Genomic DNA, 16,046 nt, shown 5'->3' with positions numbered 1-16,046 from the left:
CCTGAACATTTGCCATGTTTCTGCCGTACATTTCCTGGAGAACATCTGTTTCCAATGTATGCTTCCAAGTTCCTGCCTGATGGCCTCATATTTCCCCTTACTCCAATTAAACACTTTCCTAACTTATCTGTTCCTATCCCTCTCCAATGCTATGGTAAAGGAGACAGAATTGTGATTTCCCACTGAGAGACCTGACACCTGACCAGGTTCATTTCCCAATACCAGATCAAGTACAGCCTCTCCTCTTGTAGGCTTATCTACATATTGTGTCAAGAAATCTTCCTGAACACACCTAACAAACTCCATCCCATCTAAACCACTTGCTTTAAGGAGATGCCAAACAGTATTTGGAAAACTAAAATCTCCCACCATGGCAACCCTGTTTTTATTACACCTTTCCAGAATCTGTCTCCCTATCTGCTGCTCGATGTCCCTGTTACTATTGGGTGGTCTATAAAAAACACCCAGTAGAGTTAATGACTCCTTCCTGTTTCTAACTTCCACCCACAGAGACTCAGTAGACAATCCCTCCATGTCTTCCCCCTTTTCTGCAGCTGTGACACTATCTCTGATCAACAGTGCCATGCCCCCACCTCTTTTGCCTCCCTCCCTGTCCTTTCTGAAACGTCTGAAGCCTGGCACTGGAAGTAACCATTCCTGCCCCTAAGCCATCCAAGTCTCTGTAATGGCCACAACATTGTACCTGCACGTACTGATCCACGCTCTAAGCTCACCTGCTTTGTTCATGATGCTTCTTGCATTAAAATAGACCCATCTCAAGCCATCGGTCTGAGCATGTCCCTTCTCTATCACCTGCCTACCCTCGCTCTTGCACTGTCTCCAAGCTTTCTCTATTTGTGAGCTAACCGCCCCTTCTTCCGTCTCTTCAGTTCACTTCCCACCCCCCAGCAATTCTAGTTTAAACTCTCCTCAATAACCTTAGCAAACCTCCCTGCCAGGATATTGGTCCCCCGGGATTCAAGTGCAACCTGTCCTTTTTATACAGGTCACTCTTGCCCCAAAAGAGGTCCCAATGATCCAGAAATCTGAATCCCTGCCCCCTGCTCCAATCCCTCAGCCACGCACTTACCCTCCACCTTACTCTTCTTATACTCACGGTCATGTGGCACAGGCAGTAATCCTAAGATTACTACCTTTGAGGTCCTGCTTCTCAACTTCCTTCCTAACTCCCTGTAGTCTGTTTTCAGGACCTCCTCCCTTTTCCTACCTTTGTCGTTGGTACCAATATGTACCACGACCTCTGACTGTTCTTCAAAATTCAAGATATCATGGACGTGATCAAAAACATCCCGGACCCTGGCACCTGGGAGGCAAACTACCATCCGAGTTTCTTTCCTGTGTCCACAGAATCACCTATCTGACCCCCTAACTATAGAGTCCTCTATCACTACTGCCATCTTCCTTTCCCTACCCTATTGAGGCATAGGGCCAGACTCTGTTCCAGAGGCGTGGCCACTTTTGTTTCCCCTCGGGACTGAGTTGAGGCAAATTAGGGTGGATGAATCCCCAGGGATTGACATGGTGTTCCCTCAGACCCTGTGGGAGGCAAGTGCAGAAAATGCAGGCGCCCAAGCAGAGATATTTAAATCATCCTTAGTGACAGGTGAGGTACCAGAGGATTGGAGGATAGTTAAGTTTCCACAGATTAAGAAAGGCTCCAAAAATACACCAGGAAGTTATAGGCCAGTGAGCCTGATGTCAGTGCTGAAAAAGTTATTGGAAAGTATTCTAAGGGACCGGATATATGAGTATTTGGAAAGACAGGGACTGATTAGGGATTATCAGCATGGCTTTGTGTGTGTTAGGTCATATCTAACCAATCTTGTAGAGTTTTTTGAGGAAGTTACCAGGAAAATTGATGAAGGCAAGGCAGTGGATGTTCTTTATGTGGACTTCAACAAGGCACTTGACAAAGTCACGCATGAGAGGTTGGTTGAAAAGGTTCAAGATGATGTAGTAAATTGGATTAGACATTGGCTTTGTGGGAAAAGCCAGAAAGTGATAGTGGGTGGTTGCCTCTCTCACTGGAGGCCTGTTAGTAGTGGTGTGCTGCAAGGACTGGTGCTGGGTCCATTGTTGTTTGTCTCCAGGGTAGTAATCTCAGGATTGCTGCCTGTGCCACATGCTAGCGAGTGCAAGAATAGCATGATCAAGCGAATTAATGCGTGGCTGAGAGACTGGTGTAGCGGGCAGGGGTACGGGTTCCTGGATCATTGGGGCATCTTCTGGGGGAGGTACAACCTGTACAAAAATGACGGGTTACACCTGAACTCAAAGGGGTCCAATATTCTAGTGGGCACATTTAATAGAGTTGTTAGGGAGGGTTTAAACTAATTTGACAGGGGGATTGGAACCGGAGTGATAGGGCTGAAGAAGGGGAAAACAGGAATAAGTCAGAGATAGCGTGCAACAGAGATTATAGAAAGAAGAGGCAGGAGATGAGGCTTAATCAAAGCCAGTGGCATGAGTTACAGGGCAGTGGAGGCGTGGTGCAGTTAAAACAGAAAGCAGAAATACTGGACTGAGAGTGTTGTATTTGAATGCATGCAGCATAAGGAATAAAATGGACAATCTTGAAATTCAGCTACAGATTGGCAAATATGACGTTGTGGCCATCTCTGAAACTTGGCTAAAGGATGGCTGCCATTGGGAGCTGAATGTCCAAGAATATACGGTGTATCGGAAAGATAGGTTAGTAGGCAAAGGGTGTGGTGTGGCTCTGTGTTTCAGAAATAAAATTAAATCATTAGAAAGGGATGACATAGGATTGGAAGGTTTAGAGTCTCTATGGGTCAGTTAAGAAATGGCAAGGGCAAACGGACCCTAATGGCAGTTGTATACAGGCCTCCAAACAGTAGCCAGGATGTGGATTACAAATATCAGCAGGAGATAGAAAAGGCGTGTCAGAAAGGCAATGTCATGGTAATTGTTGGGGATTTTAACATGAAAGTGGATTGGGAAAACCAGGTCAGTACTGGACCTCGAGAGAGAATCTGTAGAATGTCTAAGGGATGGCTTTTTGGAACAGCTTGTTGTTGAGCCCACTAGGGGATTGGCTGTGCTGGATTGGGTGTAATGCAATGATCTGGAGGTGATAAGAGAGCTTAAGGTTAAGGAACCCTTAGGGAACAGTGATCACAATATGATTGAGTTCACATTGAAATTTGAGAGGGAAAAAATAAAATCCAATGTGTCGATTTTTTAGTGGAATAGAGGAAATTACAATGGCATGAGGGGGGATCTGGCTGAAGTTGACTGGACAGGGACATTCGCAGGAAAGACAGCAGAGCAGCAATAGCTGGAGTTTCTGCAAAAAATGAGGGAAGTGCAAGACAGATATACAGTCGTCCCTCGGTATCCGCGGGGGATTGGTTCCAGGACCCCCTGCGGATACCAAAATCCGCAGATGCTCAAGTCCCTTATATAAAATGGCGTAGTATTTGCATATAACCTAGGCACATCCTCCCGTATACTTTAAATCATCTCTAGATTACTTATAATACCTAATACAATGTAAATGCTATGTAAATAGTTGTTAAACTGTGTTGTTTAGGGAATAATGACAAGAAAAAAAGTCTGTACAGGTTCAGTATAGACGCAACCATTGTAGCTCTTCTGGGAACGCTGATGCTGCCCTGGCATCAGCCGATGCCGATTCTCCTGTGATCTTTTAAGTTCTTCAGGCTGTAGCACTTTACATAGCTAGCCAGCATTCCTTACTAGCCTTAAAATCCTTTCTCTCACTCACAACGCAAGTAGCAAATGAACGAGACATGAGGTGAACAATGCTCAAACAACGAGTGCTGGAGATCTGTGAAATGGCGGGAGGCTACAGCAGAGTATGCCCGCACATCACTTCATTCGCGTGGATTCAGCATAGTGCTCAGCGCATGGCAAATTCAAGTTTTGCTTTTTGGAACTTCCTTGAACTTTTTTTTCGAATATTTTCGATCTGCGGTTCGTTGAATCTGTGGATGCAGAGGGCCAGCTGTATTCCAAATAAGAAGAAATTTTCAAAGGGAAGATGGACATTACCATGGCTGACAAGTGAAGTCAGAGCCAAACTGAAAGCAAAAGAGAGGGCATACAAGGAAGCCAGAGCTCATGGGAAGGTAGAGGATTGGGGAGCTTTTAAAAACTTACAGAAGGAAACTAAGAAGGTCATTCGGAAGGAAAAGATGAATTATGAAAGGAAGCTGGTGACTAATATTAAAGAAGATACTAAAAGTTTTTTTAAGTATATAAAGAATAAAAGGGAGTTGAGGGTAGATATAAGACCAGTAGAAAATGACGCTGGAGATATTGTAATAAGAGAGGCAGAGATGGCAGAGGAACTGAATGCGTATTTTGCATCATTCTTCACAAAGGCGCAAACACAAGGAAATCTGCAGATGCTGGAATTTCAAGCAACACACATAAAAGTTGTTGATGAACGCAGCAGGCCAGGCAGCATCTCAAAACGTCGACTGTACTTCTTCCCAGAGTTGCTGCCTGGCCTGCTGCATTCACCAGCAACTTTTATATGTGTTGAGTGTAAATAAAGGGATCCTATTCTGGCTGACTGCCGGTTACCAGTGGAATTCCACAGGGGTCGGTGTTGGCACCACTGCTTTTTATGATGTATGTCAATGATTTGGACTACAGTGATAAAGTATGTAAAAGGGTTAACACTTCGTTAAACAATAGCAGCCCGTTTTTCTGAAAGAAATTGCTGATGATGAACAGATGTGCTAAGCCATGCTGAGCCATATTTCTTCTTGAAGGTAGCTGGCTAGGGTTTCAGGATGCTTATCTCCTTGTGCACTCATGCGTAGAGGTAGGACCACTCCAACCTGTTTGTGTGTGTTCTGTCCATGATGCCTATTTTGTTATTTGTCTTTTGGGGCTGTCATGTAGTGGATAACTTTGGCTCCAGCCTGTCTTGTGTGGGGGGTATCTGAACAAATATATCCGTGTTGTAAGGGGAATTGTTAGTTAGTTGGTGGATCGGGCAGGAACAGTCACAGACAGATTGTTCCTGTTTCAGCGACCAACTGAGTAAGTCCTGGGTGCTTTGAATAAAGAGTTTGTACTTATACAGTCTCTGAGTGACTTTATCCAGATTGGACTTCCACAACGGTACTAATGGATTTGTGGCTAAATTTACCGATGGTACAAAGATAGGTGGAGGAGCAGGCAGTGTTGAGGAAACAGAGAGACTTAGATAGTTTAGGGGAATGGGAAAAGAAGTGGCAAATGAAATACAATGTTGGAAAGTGTATGGCCATGCACTTTGGTGGAAGAAATAAACAGGCAGACTATTATTTAGATGGGGAGAGAATTCAAAATGTAGAGAGGCAAAGGGACTTGGGAATCCTTGTGCAAGATACCCTAAGTAGTGGTCGCCAACCGGTCAATCTTTGAGACTTTCCCAGTAGATCCCGAGAAAAATGAAAAATAAATAAATACACAAATACTGTTGTAATGTGAGCATTATACTAATTAGGATAATGGTAATATAGCAATACTCCAGCTACTAAAAGCTGTTTGTAAAGAGAGATTGTATCCGGGTTGCGGGGGTTTTAATTCCGTTCTTTCTGCCCAGTAGCTCCCCCGCCATGCACTGCGGTAGAAAAGACCGGAAGTAAAACCCCGCAACCCGGAAGCAACCTCTCTTTACAAACAGCTTTCTGTAGCCACGTAGCGCGAGTATTGCTATATTACCATTATCCTAATTTGTATTAACTTATCTTTGCAATGTTCACATTACAACACTTCTCCCCATTTAAATTCCAACATTCCCCAAATGTAAATAACTGGGAAACAAAAAAACAATGGTGTCATTATCTTGTGTACCTCTGAAACTTATACTCGTGTCTCAGTAACAGTTTACCAATACAACAAAACACCTGAAAAACGTGGCAGATTCAACGTTCAGTCTAACAAAGGAAACTGTCCATTCAAATATTCAGTCTGTCAGGAGGTTTGCGAGGGCGCTGTGCTGCAACAGATGAAAATTATGGTATCTAAGTACAGGAGCTGTCTTACTGACAGACACCTCACAGACTGTCTCAGACTGGCTGGCTGTAGTTATGAGCCAAATTTCAAGGAACTAGCAGTAAGTATTCAGCCCCAGTCATCACACTGAGTGCAACAGTCAATTTTTATTCATTTATTTTTCGTGTTGAAATAAAATTAAATAATGAAACTTAGAATTAAAGGTGTTGTAATGTGAGTATTATAGAAATAAGTAATAATAATTAAGATAATAGTAATAAAGCAATACTCTCGCTACGGAAAGCTGTTTGTAAAGAGAGATTGTTTCCGGGTTGCAGGGTTTTACTTCCGGTCTTTTCTACCGCGGTGCATGCATGTGACTAAATGATTTAGTAGGTCGATCTTGCCTTTCACTAAGGCCAAGGTAGGGGATCTTGGGCTTAAAAAGTTTGGCAACCACTACTCTAAAGGTTAACCTCCAGGTTGAGTAGGTTGTGAAGAAGGCGAATGAAATGTTGGCATTCATTTCTAGAGGAATAGAGTATAAGAGCAGGGATGTGACGTTGAGGTTCTGTAAGGCACTTGTGAGAGCACACGGAGTATTGTGTGCAGTTTGGGGCTCCTTATTTTAGAAAGGATATACTGACATTGGAAAGGGTTCACAGAAGATTCACAAGAATGATCCCAGGAATGAAAGGGTTACCATATAAGGAACGTCTGGCAGCTCTTGGGCTGTATTCCCTGGAGTTCAGGAGAATGAGGGGGGATCTCATAGAAACATTCCAAATGTTAAAAGGCCTGAACAGATTAGATGTGGCAAAGTTATTTCCCATGGTAGGGGATTCTAGGATAAGAGGGCACAACTTCAGGATTGAAGGACGTCCTTTTAGAACTGAGATGTGGAGAAATTACTTTAGTCAGAGGGTGGTAAATCTGTGGAATTTGTTGTCACGAGTGGCTGTGGAGGCCAAGTCATTGGGTGTATTTAAGGCAGAGATAGATAGGTTCTTGATTAGCCAGGGCATCAAAGGGTATGGGGAGAAGGCAGGAGAGTGGGGATGACTGGAAGAATTGGATCAGCCCATGATTGACTGGCAGAGCAGACTCGATGGGCTGAATGGCCTACTTCTGCTCCTATATCTTATGGTCTTATTTATATTAATGACCTGGATGAAAATGTGGTTAACTAGATTAGCAAGTTTCTGACATCAAGATGGTGGGGTGTGTAGGGATGTAGCGAGAAAGACTATCAGAGTTTGCAGCGGGAACTGGACCTGCTGGAAAAATGGGCTGAAAAATGGCAGATGGAATTTAATGCAGACAGGTGTGAGGTGTTGCACTTTGGGAGATCCAATCAGGGTAAGTCTTTCACAGTGAGCAGTAGGCCACTGAGGAGTGTGGTATAATGTGAAATACAGATCCATAGTTCCTTGTAAGTGGCGTCATAGGCATATGGCATTGTAAAGAAAGGTTTTGGCACATTGGCCTTCGAAAATCAATGTACTGAATATTGAGATGTTATGTTGAAATTGTATTAGACATTGGTGAGACCGATTTTGGAATATTGTGTGCATTTATGGTCACCTACCGACACAAAAGATGTACAATGCCTATAAAAACTATTCAACCCCTCCCAGAAGTTTTCATGTTTTATTGTTTTACAAGTTTGAATCACAGTGAATTTAATTTGGCTGTTTTTGACACTCATCAACAGAAAAAGAATCCTTCGTGTAAAAGTGAAAACAGATCTCTACAAATTGGTCTAAATTTATTACAGGACAGTTAACATCTTAGTCCAAGTGTATTTTGTAACTCAGTTATTAAAAGCAAGCTAATTGATTGCTTAATTACTCACCCCTGCAAGTCAGTATTTCGTAGATGCACCTTTGGCAGCAATTACAGCCTTGAACCTGTGTGGATGGGTCTCTATCAGCTTTGTACATCTGGACACTGCAATTTTTCCCCATTCTTCTTTACAAAACTGCTCAAGCTCTGTCCGATTGCAAGGGGATTGTGAGTGAACAGCCCTTTCCAAGTCCAGCCACAAATTCTCAATTGAATTGTGGTCTGGACTCTGACTTGGCCACTCCAGGACATTAATTTTGTTGTTTTTAAGCTTTGGCTTTATGCTTGGGGTCATTGTCTTGCTGGAAAACAAGACATTCATTTCTAAAGGTATAGAAAATAAGAGCAGGGATGTGATGTTGAGGCTCTATAAGGCACTAGTGAGACCACACGGAGTATTGTGTGCAGTTTTGGGCTCCTTATTTTAGAAAGGATATACTGACAGTGGAGAGGGTTCAGAGAAGATTCACGAGAATGCTTCCAGGAATGACAGGGTTACTGTATAAGGAAAGACTGCATCAGGCTTTCCTCCAGGATTTCCCTGTATTTTGCTGCATTCATTTTACCCTCTACCTTCACAAGCCTTCCAGAGCCTGCTGCAGCGAAGCAGCTCCACAACATGATGCATGGACCACCATACTTCACGGTAGGGATGGTGTGTTTTTGATGATGTGCGGTGTTTGGCTAATGCCAAAAACAGCATTTAGTCTGATGACCAAAAAGCTAATTTTGGTTTCATCAGACCATAGAACCTTCTTTTAGCTGACTTCAGAGTCTCCCACATGCCTTCTGGCAAACTCGAGCTGAGATTTCATGTGAGGCTTTTTTTTCAATAGTGGCCTTCTCTTTGCTAGTCTCCCATAAAGCTATGACTGGTGTAGCACCCGGGCAACAGTCGTATGCACAGTCCCTCCCACCTCAGCCACTGAAACTTGTAACTCCTCCAGAGGTGTCATATGTCTCTTGGTGGTCTCTCTCAGTAGACCCCTTCTTGCACGGACACTCAGTTTTTAAGGAAGGCCTGCTCTAGGTGGATTTACAGCTGTGCCATATTCTTTCCATTCCTTGATGATTGACTTAACCATTCTCCAAGGGATATTCAGCAACTTGGAAATTTTCTTGTATCATTCTTTGTCTTCATGGTATAGTTTTTGCCAGGATACTGATCCACCAGCAGGTGGACCTTCCAGATGCAGGTGTATTTTTACTACAATTAATCGAAGCACCTTGACTGCACATAGATCTCTATTTAACTAATTTTGTGACTTCTAAAACCAATTGGCTATATCAGTGATGATTTGGTGTGTCATATTAAAGGGGGGTGAATACTTACACAATCAATTATTTTGTGTTTTATATTTGTAATTAATTTTGATCACTTTGTAGAGATCTAACCCGGCTGGTGGCGTAGTGGCACCAGCGCCGGGCTTCGGGATGAAAGGTCCCAGGTTCGAATCCAGCCTGCCAGCTCCCCTGCACACTTTCCATCCGTGCTGGGTTACAAGCTGGTGATCTCTTTGGAAACTCACCCGGCAGAATGCAATGGGAAACCACTGCTGTAACTTGCCTCGTACGCAATTCTTCACTACATCAGAGAGGCGTGTTGGGAAATCGTCCGCTAACTGGAGAAAGTCCGGATGCGACGTACCTTTCCTTTTGTAGAGATCTGTTTTCACTTTGTCACAGAGGAGTCTTCTTCTATTGATCGTTGTCAAGAAAAAACAAGTTAAATCAACTGTGATTCATTGTTGTAAAACAATAAAACATGAAAACTTCCAAGGGGTGTGAATACTTTTTGAAGGCACTGTAAATAAAACTGAAAGAGTGCAAAGAAAATTTACAAGGATGTTGCTTTGACTTGAGGACTTGTGATTTTGAGAAAGGTTGAATAGGTTAGGACCTTATTCCCTATAGTGTAGAATATTGAAGGGAGATTTTGTAGGCCTCAGCACATAACGCTTTCTGAATTGCTGATTTGTAAATGACCCATTTATCCTAGTTTTTTGTTTTCAATCAATTTGTTAGTCAGTAGCCTATCCATCATTCCCTCCATTAGCCAGTTCATATCTGTTGCCTGGCTTGGGGAGCATGCCTTATGAGAACAGGTTGAGTGAACTTGGCCTTTTCTCCTTGGAGCGATGGAGTATGAGAGGTGACCTGATAGAGGTGTATAAGAAGATGAGGGGCATTGATTGTGTGAGTCGTCAGAGGCTTTTTCCCAGGGCTGAAATGGTTAACACGAGGAGGCATAGTTTTAAGGTGCTTGGAAGTAGGTACTGGGGGGAATGTCAGAGGTAAGTTTTTCACACAGAGTGGTGGGTGCGTGTAATGCACTGCCAGTGATGGTGGTAGAGGCGGACACAATAGTGTATTTCAGGAGACTCTTCGATGGGTATATGGAGTTTAGAAAAATAGAGGGCTATACGGTAGGGAAATGCTAGTCAGTTTCTCAAGTAGGTTACATGGTCGGCACAACATCGTACGCCAGTAAGCCATATTCTATTCTGCCACTGTCTGTAAGGAGTTTGTACGTTCTTCCCATGACCGCATAGGTTTCCACTGGGTACTCCAGTTTCCTCCCACATTCCTGAGACGTACGGGTATTAAATTAATTGGTCACTCGGGTGGAATTGGGTGACACATACTCGTTGGGCCGAAAGGGCCTGTTACCATGCTGTATTGCTAAGTAAATAAATGGAATCCATGCATTCTTGTACAGTAGCTGTTTATTTCTAACCTCATTCAAAAACCCATCTATGCACCACCTTATTCTGGATTCTTCTCCCTTCCTTTCCAGTTCTGAAGAAGGGTCTTGTCCCAAAATACTGACTGTTTATTCCTCTCCATAGATGCTATCTGACTTGCTGAGTTTCTCCAGTATTTTGTGTGTCTTACCCACCAACGATAGTCCCACTTTTCATCTTGCATCCTCTTCCCTCTATTCTGCCACCTTCCTACAGTTGAAGGAATTTGAAGTTGACTATAAATGTACTAACCAGCACATTGTTGACATGTGGGATGAAACTGGACCACCAGGAGAATGTACAAGCTCCACACAGACTTCATCAGAGATCAAAAGCAAAGTTTATCATCAAAGTATGTACGTGTTATCATATACTACTTTGAAATTCATTTTCTTGCAGGCATCTACAAGAAAATAAAGAAATACATAGACTTTACAAAAAAAAAACAATACAAGAAAGATACTGGCATGAATAGCGAATGGTTGACAGGCAGGAGGTAGCGAGTGGAAATAAAAGGGCCCTTTTCTGGTTGGCTGCCAGTGGCTAGTGATGTTCCTCAGAGTTCAGATGCTTTTCACATTGTTTGTCAATGATTTAGATAATGAAATTGATGGCTTTGTGGCAAGGTTTACAGATGATATGAAGATAGATGGAGGGGTAGGTAGTGCTGAGGAAGCAATACATTTGCAGCAGGACTTGGACAAATTGAAAGAATGGGCAAAAAAGTGGTAGATGGAATACAGTGTTGGGAAATGCTTGATAATGCATTTTGGTAAAAGGAACAACGCTGCAGACTATTATCTGAATGGGGAGAAAGTTCAAACATCAGGGGTGCACAGGGACTTAGGAGACCTCATGCAGAACACCCAGAAGGTTAATTTACAGGTTGAGTCTGTGGTAAAGAAGGCAAATGCAATGTTGGCATTCTATTTCAAGGGGAATAGAATACAAAAGCAAGGAGATAACGTTGAGCCTTTATAAGACACTAGTCAGGCTACACTTGAGGTATTGTCAACAGCTTTGGGCCCCATATCTGAAAAAGGGTGTGTTGTTATTGGAGCGAGTCCAGAGGAGCTTAGCAAGGATGATTCTGGGAACAAAGGGGTTTACATATGAGGACCATTTGGCAGCTTTGGACCTGTACTCACTGGAATTTGGAAGAATGTGTGGGGATCTCATTGAAACCTACCGAAGGTTGAAAGGACTAGATAGGGTGGATGTGGAGAGGATGTTTACTATGGTGGGGGTATCCAGAACTCGAAGGAACAGCCTCAAAATTTAGAACAGAGGTAAGAGCATTTTTTTAAGCTAGAGAGTAGTGAATCTGTTAAATGCTCTGTCACAGACTGTGGTGGAGGCCAAGTCCATTGTATATTTAAGGCGGGAGTTGATCGTTTCCTGATTGGTTGGGGCACCAAAGGATGTGGCGTGAAGGCAGGTGTATGGGGTTGAGTTGGATCTGGGAACAGCCATGATGGAATGGCCTAATTCTGCTCCTATGTCTTACGGTCTAAAGACTTGACAATGTGCAAAAGAAGACAAATTGTGCAAATAAAAATAGTACTGAGAACATGAGTTGAAAAGAGTCCTTGAAAGTGAACCAAGGTTGTAGAATCTATGTCTGGAGCTGTAAAGCAAACAATGGCTGATGTGGAGTTATATATTTTGAACATTAGCTTTAATTTTTTTGATCTCTGCTAGTTATATACTAAATGTGGGGAATATTTTGTAAGTTATACAGAAATGGAAGTGGCTAATTAAATCACTTTGTGCTATGAGTTGTCATGACTTTGTAAAGCATTTTGTTTGCAGCTACGTTGTGGATGAGTTGAAAGAGACTGCATTGCCTGTTCTTCGAATTTTGCTACAACACATCTGCGCAAAGGTTTGAAACAATTTACAAATTGTATGTTACAGTTCCCATTCTCAGAAGTTGGAAACTTATATTGCATTTGCTATGCTCATGGTTAAGTATATCATACCGTAACATGAAAAGAGAAATTAACCATATTATATGTAGACCTCTGGAAGAAAATATGCTTGCCTCCATTTTACTGTATAATTACAATTCAAGTGTTTTTCAGGGGGTAATTTTTAAGATACCTAGTTATTAACACCAAAACCAGTGGAAAATTTTATTTTCCTGATTCAGCACTTCAGAATCTTTTCAATTGGCATGCTTTAGTGAAAAAAGCTTATTTCCTATTTACATGCTCGAGATGATCCATGAAAATGATATCCATCCCGAAGGTTTCATGTTGCCTCCAAGATGAGGAGGTGATAGGCAGGTGAGGAGAAGATGGAAGAATGGAGCCAGAAGTGGGAGAGGGACAGGATCCCCTTAGGATCTTGTATGTTTGAATAAAGTCAACCCTCATTCTTCTGAACAAAAAATATATGCAGGCCGAAGACTGGAAAAATGTTGCATCCTTGTTCTTCAAAAGAAAAGGTCTACAGATAAATACAGAAACTACATTTTAACCTTGGTGGTGAGCAAATTCTAGAAATAATAGACGGCCTGAATTAATGGCCACTTAGAGTTGGCTGTACATAGCTTTATTTCCAAATGTGCAAACAATTCAAAACTCAAAAATAATAGTGAACTATAATGTTAGTAATAGTGTGATCACTTGAGTCAAGTATGATGCTCTCCTCAAGTGATTATTTCCTTCATGGTGAATACTTGTTGACTGGTTAACATGGGGAGGCTGATGCATGTGCAGCCACCAGATGGTCCTTGATAATATCGGAGTCTGCGTCCAGTGGCGTGGAATGCAAGATGGCTGGGGACCTTTCATGATGCAGCCTTCCTCAACCTTCAGTGCCGTTGCGATACATCATCTTCTATCAACTCCACGATTGAAGTCTTGGTTGGGTCGCTCTGTCTGGAATCCTCCCCCTTGACCTTACCACCATGCATGACACTACCAGGAGCTAAGCTCCAAACAGCGTCACTCTTGAGATCTCAGGAACTTGAGCTGCTCCACCACGACAATGTGATGATCCTCAGAGAACTGTGATTATAGTAATAAAAGAGATAAACAGGCCAGTCTAATAGGTGGGTAAAATTAAATACTGAAAATGTTAACCTGTTATATTTTGCAAGGAAAAGTGAAAAAGGGCAGGGTAAACTGGAAGGCAGTATAAACCAGATGATGAGTCAAAAGAGGTAAGATTAGAGCACTTAGATATTGACAACTCGTATGCCATTAACCTCCTAAGAAAGTAAACATGGTGGCATGCTTTCCTTCTGATTGCATCTGTGTGCTTGGTCCAGGACAGGTCACCCGATTATATTAATAGCCAGGAACTATTTCTCCCAGTGTAAACTGGCGCATGTTCACCCTTGCTGAAGGAAACAATCTGCTCTTTAGTTTTACTGATTCAGCACATTGTGATGGAGCTAGAAATCATTTTAATTTTGGGAAGTTGTAGTGTTATTGTTTCCAAAGCATTTCCAATTATAATCTGACTTGGACTCAATGTTCCTTCATCATTACTGGATCTGCCTAAATTGTACAACTCTCAATTCAAGAGCTTTGTGAAAACCATCAATCAAAAGCACAATAGTTCAATTTAGTGGCTCACTACCACCACCTTGAGGGTACTTAAGGATGTGCAGTATATTCTGGTTTTACAATGGATGCTGTAAAATGAGTATATTTTATCTTTAAAAGTCACAATTTTATAAGAAGGATATACAGCCAAAAAATTAAATAAAGTGAGATGTCATTAGAACTAAGATTGCATCTGTGTGCTGGGCCCAGGACTGGTGTTTTGAGAGGTTGGTGATAAAGCACATCAACTCCTGACTGAGAAGCGACTTGGATTGTTTCCACTTTGCCTACCATTACAACAGGTCCACAGCAGATTCCACTTCATTGGCTCGTCACTCAACCCTTGAACATCTGGACAGTGAAGATACATACATCAGGATGCGCTTTATAGACGACAGCTTGGCATTAGTCATAGAAAAGTACAGCATAGAAACAGGCCCTTTGGCCCATCTAATCCATGCAGAAACCAATTACGCTGCCTACTGCCATCACCCTGCACTGGAACCATAGCCCTCCGTATTCATAATATCCATGTACCTATCCAAACTTCTCTTAAATGTTGAAATTAAGTTTGCATGCACCGCTTATGCTGGCAGCTTATTCTACACTTTCGTGCCCCTCTGAGTGAAGAAGTTTCCCGTCATGTTCCCTCAAACGTGTCACCTTTCACCCTTAAGCCATCAGCTCTGGTTGTAGTCCCACCCAACCTCAATGGAAAAAACCTGCTTGCGTTTACTCTGTCTATACCCCTCATAATTTTATATACCTCTATCAAATCTCCAGTCACTCTTTTATGTTCTAGAATACGTACCTAACCTGTTCAATCTTTCCTTACAACTCGTACTTCAAAACATCCACCATTGTTCCTGTCGTCGTCGTGGCTATCCCTTGAGGTCGAGGATGATGGTCTCCGTTCAGAAGAAGTGGCCCACAGAGCGAAGACGCCTGTGCGTGTATTTGTTTAATGTATACAGGTGTCCCCCGCTTTTCGAATGTTCGCTTTACGAAACCTCACTGTTATGAAAGACCTACATTAGTACCCTGTTTTCACTTTCAGAAGGTCTTTTCACTGTTACGAGAAAAAAGCAGCGCGCAGGGAAAATCAGCGCACGATAAAAGGCAGCGCGCACCCCGAGCAGCAGCTCTCCCCCGGATTCGGAACTGCATTCTAGCCGGCATTGCTTAAACACGTGCCTGTGAGCAGCCGTTTGCAAGATGAGTTCTAAGGTATTGGAAAAGCCTAAAAGAGTTCGTAAGGGTGTTACACTTAGCGTAAAACTAGACATAATTAAGTGTTTCTATCGTGGTGAACGAAGTAAGGACTAAGTGAGTTTGGCTTGTGGAAGCTGACAAAGGTGATGTTGAAGAGATTTTGGCATCCCATGACCAAGAACTGATAGATGAAGAGCTGATGCAATTGGAAGAGGAAAGGATAACAATTGAAACTGAATGCAGTGGCGAATGGACCGAAAGTGAAGTCATCCAGGAACTAAACGTGAAGCAACTGCGTGATATTTTCGCTGCAATTATAAAGTACGACTTTAATTTTGAAAGGGTACTTAGGTTTAGGGGATATTTGCAGGATGGTTTGAGTCCTTACTAAGAACTGTATGATAGAAAAATGCGCGAGGCTCGGCAGTCAAGCAAGCCTTCCGCATCAGCCACAGCAGACGACGAACCTCGACCTTCGACATCGAGGCAGGCAGTCATAGGAGAAGATGAGCTTCCTGCTCTAATGGAAACATGACGAGATGACACCCCAGTGTCCCACCACCCTGTGATTTGCGGAGAGTGCAGCGGTAGCCGGGAGGCACACAGCACATCTTTAAGAAAAAAGCCGAAATAAACAAGCTAATTAATTAGGTGCTGCCCGACACGTAAATGTCGGCCCAGATCAGAGACG

General features: G+C 42.7%; 1 protein-coding gene across 2 annotated transcripts in view; it reads left to right on the top strand.

Moving 5' to 3' along the window:
- ncapd3 (non-SMC condensin II complex, subunit D3) overlaps nt 1-16,046 on the top strand; it is a 228,092-nt gene that overhangs the window by 62,519 nt on the left and 149,527 nt on the right. For both annotated transcript variants that reach the window (XM_063038384.1, XM_063038385.1), the window contains exon 9: nt 12,399-12,471. In XM_063038384.1, coding sequence (XP_062894454.1) covers nt 12,399-12,471 — 73 coding nt within the window. The remainder of the gene's footprint in view (nt 1-12,398; nt 12,472-16,046) is intronic.

This window comes from Mobula hypostoma, chromosome X2, assembly GCF_963921235.1.
Source record: "Mobula hypostoma chromosome X2, sMobHyp1.1, whole genome shotgun sequence".
Classification (NCBI taxonomy): domain Eukaryota; kingdom Metazoa; phylum Chordata; class Chondrichthyes; order Myliobatiformes; family Myliobatidae; genus Mobula; species Mobula hypostoma.
The sequence above is the reverse complement of the archived record's forward strand: the minus strand, read 5'-3'. Positions and strand labels throughout refer to the sequence as shown.